Source organism: Pteropus vampyrus, unplaced genomic scaffold, assembly GCF_000151845.1.
Source record: "Pteropus vampyrus isolate Shadow unplaced genomic scaffold, Pvam_2.0 Scaffold567, whole genome shotgun sequence".
NCBI classification, from domain to species: domain Eukaryota; kingdom Metazoa; phylum Chordata; class Mammalia; order Chiroptera; family Pteropodidae; genus Pteropus; species Pteropus vampyrus.
The window spans coordinates 262,889-265,058 of record NW_011889348.1 but is presented as its reverse complement, the minus strand read 5'-3'; the positions used below and the strand labels follow the sequence as shown (position 1 = coordinate 265,058).

General features: G+C 61.7%; 1 protein-coding gene across 1 annotated transcript in view; it reads left to right on the top strand.

Annotated features, from left to right (window-relative positions):
* Positions 1-2,170, top strand: part of MLPH (melanophilin) — a 32,229-nt gene that overhangs the window by 22,298 nt on the left and 7,761 nt on the right. The window contains exon 8 of the mRNA XM_011384252.2: positions 1,081-1,309. Within this exon, the coding sequence (XP_011382554.1) occupies positions 1,081-1,309 (229 nt within the window). The remainder of the gene's footprint in view (positions 1-1,080; positions 1,310-2,170) is intronic.

Here is a 2,170-nt window from a genome sequence, read left to right as displayed (position 1 = left end):
CCTCCGAATGCGACGTGGTCCCGTGCAGCCGGGAGAACCGGGCGGCTCTCCCAGGGTCGTTGTGAAGGGGCCCCCAGCTCCCTCAACCTCTGCCCCCTTAGAGCAGCGTTTCCAAACCCAGGCTCACAGCCAGGCCCTTGGGGGCCAAGAGTTCTCGAGGACAGTGTTGCCCCGGGGTGATCTGTTGCCTGTCCCTGCATTTGTACCCACGGTTAGGACTTTCCAGGTGCAGAATATTCAGGAAAGGCTTTCTGTAAATAATCACTTAGGCCAAGGGAAGACCAAAGACAGTACAGCACACGGCACGAAGAACGTTCTAGGGCCGAGACAGAGGAGGGGGCAGGAACTGGCATGCGCCCCCAGCCACGATGGGGAGAGAGCCCCTCACTCGCGAGAGCTGGCCCCAGGGCTGTCGACATTGTGCTCGGGCTGCAGATACTGACTCGGTTTCCCCACAAGACCCTCCTTGGTGCCAAATTGTGGTTGTGTTAATCCATGGCCTATGCCTGCACTGCATTTGTAAATTGTAAAATTTGGTCATGTTACACACGAATCGAAAGCACCAGGAGGTCACACCAAGTTTTACGCCCGTGTGTGTCTGTATCACATCACAGCGCCGACAACTGGCACGCACAGGGGCCAGACGGCACCGCCAAAGCACCTGCCGCTTTGGGCAGATGGGACAGGGCACAGTCAGCTTCGTGGAGGTGTCCCATGAGCACCGGAGAAGCAGGTGTTCCGTGGGGCCGGCAGTTCTCAGTACCAGATAGGAAGCCAAGGCTGCACGGGAGCTGCCGTATCCACGCGGGCCTCCCGCCCCCTGAGCCCGGCTGTGTCCAGTGCCTTGCCCAGAGAGCAGCCTGGGCCCGGCGCCCGCTGCCCCAGCTCCTGCCCACCCCCACCCCACCCTCAGGTGAGAATGACCCCGGCTGTCCTCGTGGCTGCTCTTTCTCTCTGCTCCGAAGGTGACATTTCACGATGACAGCGCCGGGCGCTGGTGGATTGGGCAGCGGCCACGTGTTCCACACAGGCCATCGGCTGGGCACTCTCCCCCAGGGGTATCGATCGCTGTCCCTTTAGACTCTGCGTGCGCCCGGAGGTCTCGATTACCAGCAGCCTCTCAAGGGCCACTCCTGAGCAAAGCCCTCGCGGTGACTCTGCTCAGCTTCGCTCTTCTGCGGGCGGGTCTGCCCACTCAGGGGCCTCGGCGCCGTGACGACCGAGCTTACCACCCACCAAACGGCACGGAAGCGCCTTGCCACCCGCGGGCACCCCGACCCCTTGTGAAACAAGCTGGGCTACAAGTGAGGTGATGGCAGGAAGCGGCGGCTGCCGGCTCGGGGGAAACAGGAGCCTCGATGTCCTCGTGTCCCGTCTGGGCTAATAGACTCCGTGACTCAAGAGCCTGGTGACTCAAGGGATGAGGAAGTTGTCCATTCGGTCACCTCAGGTTGGCTGGCGTGCCTCTTGGCCCACGAGTGACCCAAAGCTCCCGCCAGACAATGGCTTTCAGTCTCATCAGCCTGGCGTGGTTAACTCACGCCTTCCTGTGCTGATCGGGATCCAAGGGACAATAGCTGCCCGCGGGACTGACACGTCACCGGCCTTTCGGGTCCAGCTAGCTTCCTTGTCGTGCTGAGTTTGTCACCCATCCTGCCTTATTCACCCCACAATGTCCCCTCTCCTGGTACCGCTCTCAGCTTTTGCTTGGTGTTCCAGAACCTTGGCGAGAGAAAACAGGTGTGTGTCACAGGTACCCTGCCCAGGTCGTGCCCTGAGTGGTGGCCTTAGCGTTCCATCCGCTGCTTGGGAATTTGGTGCTTCTGAGGTGGCAGATGCCAGGTTCTGCTGGTGGCAGTGGGCTGTGTCCCCAGCCACCGTTTCTGTCCCTCTGCTGCAGAGAGAATAGCACATGTGGGTGGTCAAAAGTCCGCTGACTCGGCTGAAGAACATGGCCATGCTTCCCTCGGCCAAGTTCACGCCGGGACCAGGCAGGTCACAGCAGGGGGAGGGGACAGGGCCCTGGAGCCCCTGTGGTGAAGGAGGTTGAGGCGCCGATGAGGCTGGTGCCGAAGGCCCTAGGGAGGTCTCGCGGATCTTGGACTCCGGCTCCGCGTGCAGGGTCAGACGGCTGGCAGGTTACCCGCACAGGCCCCGCGGGCTGGCTCTG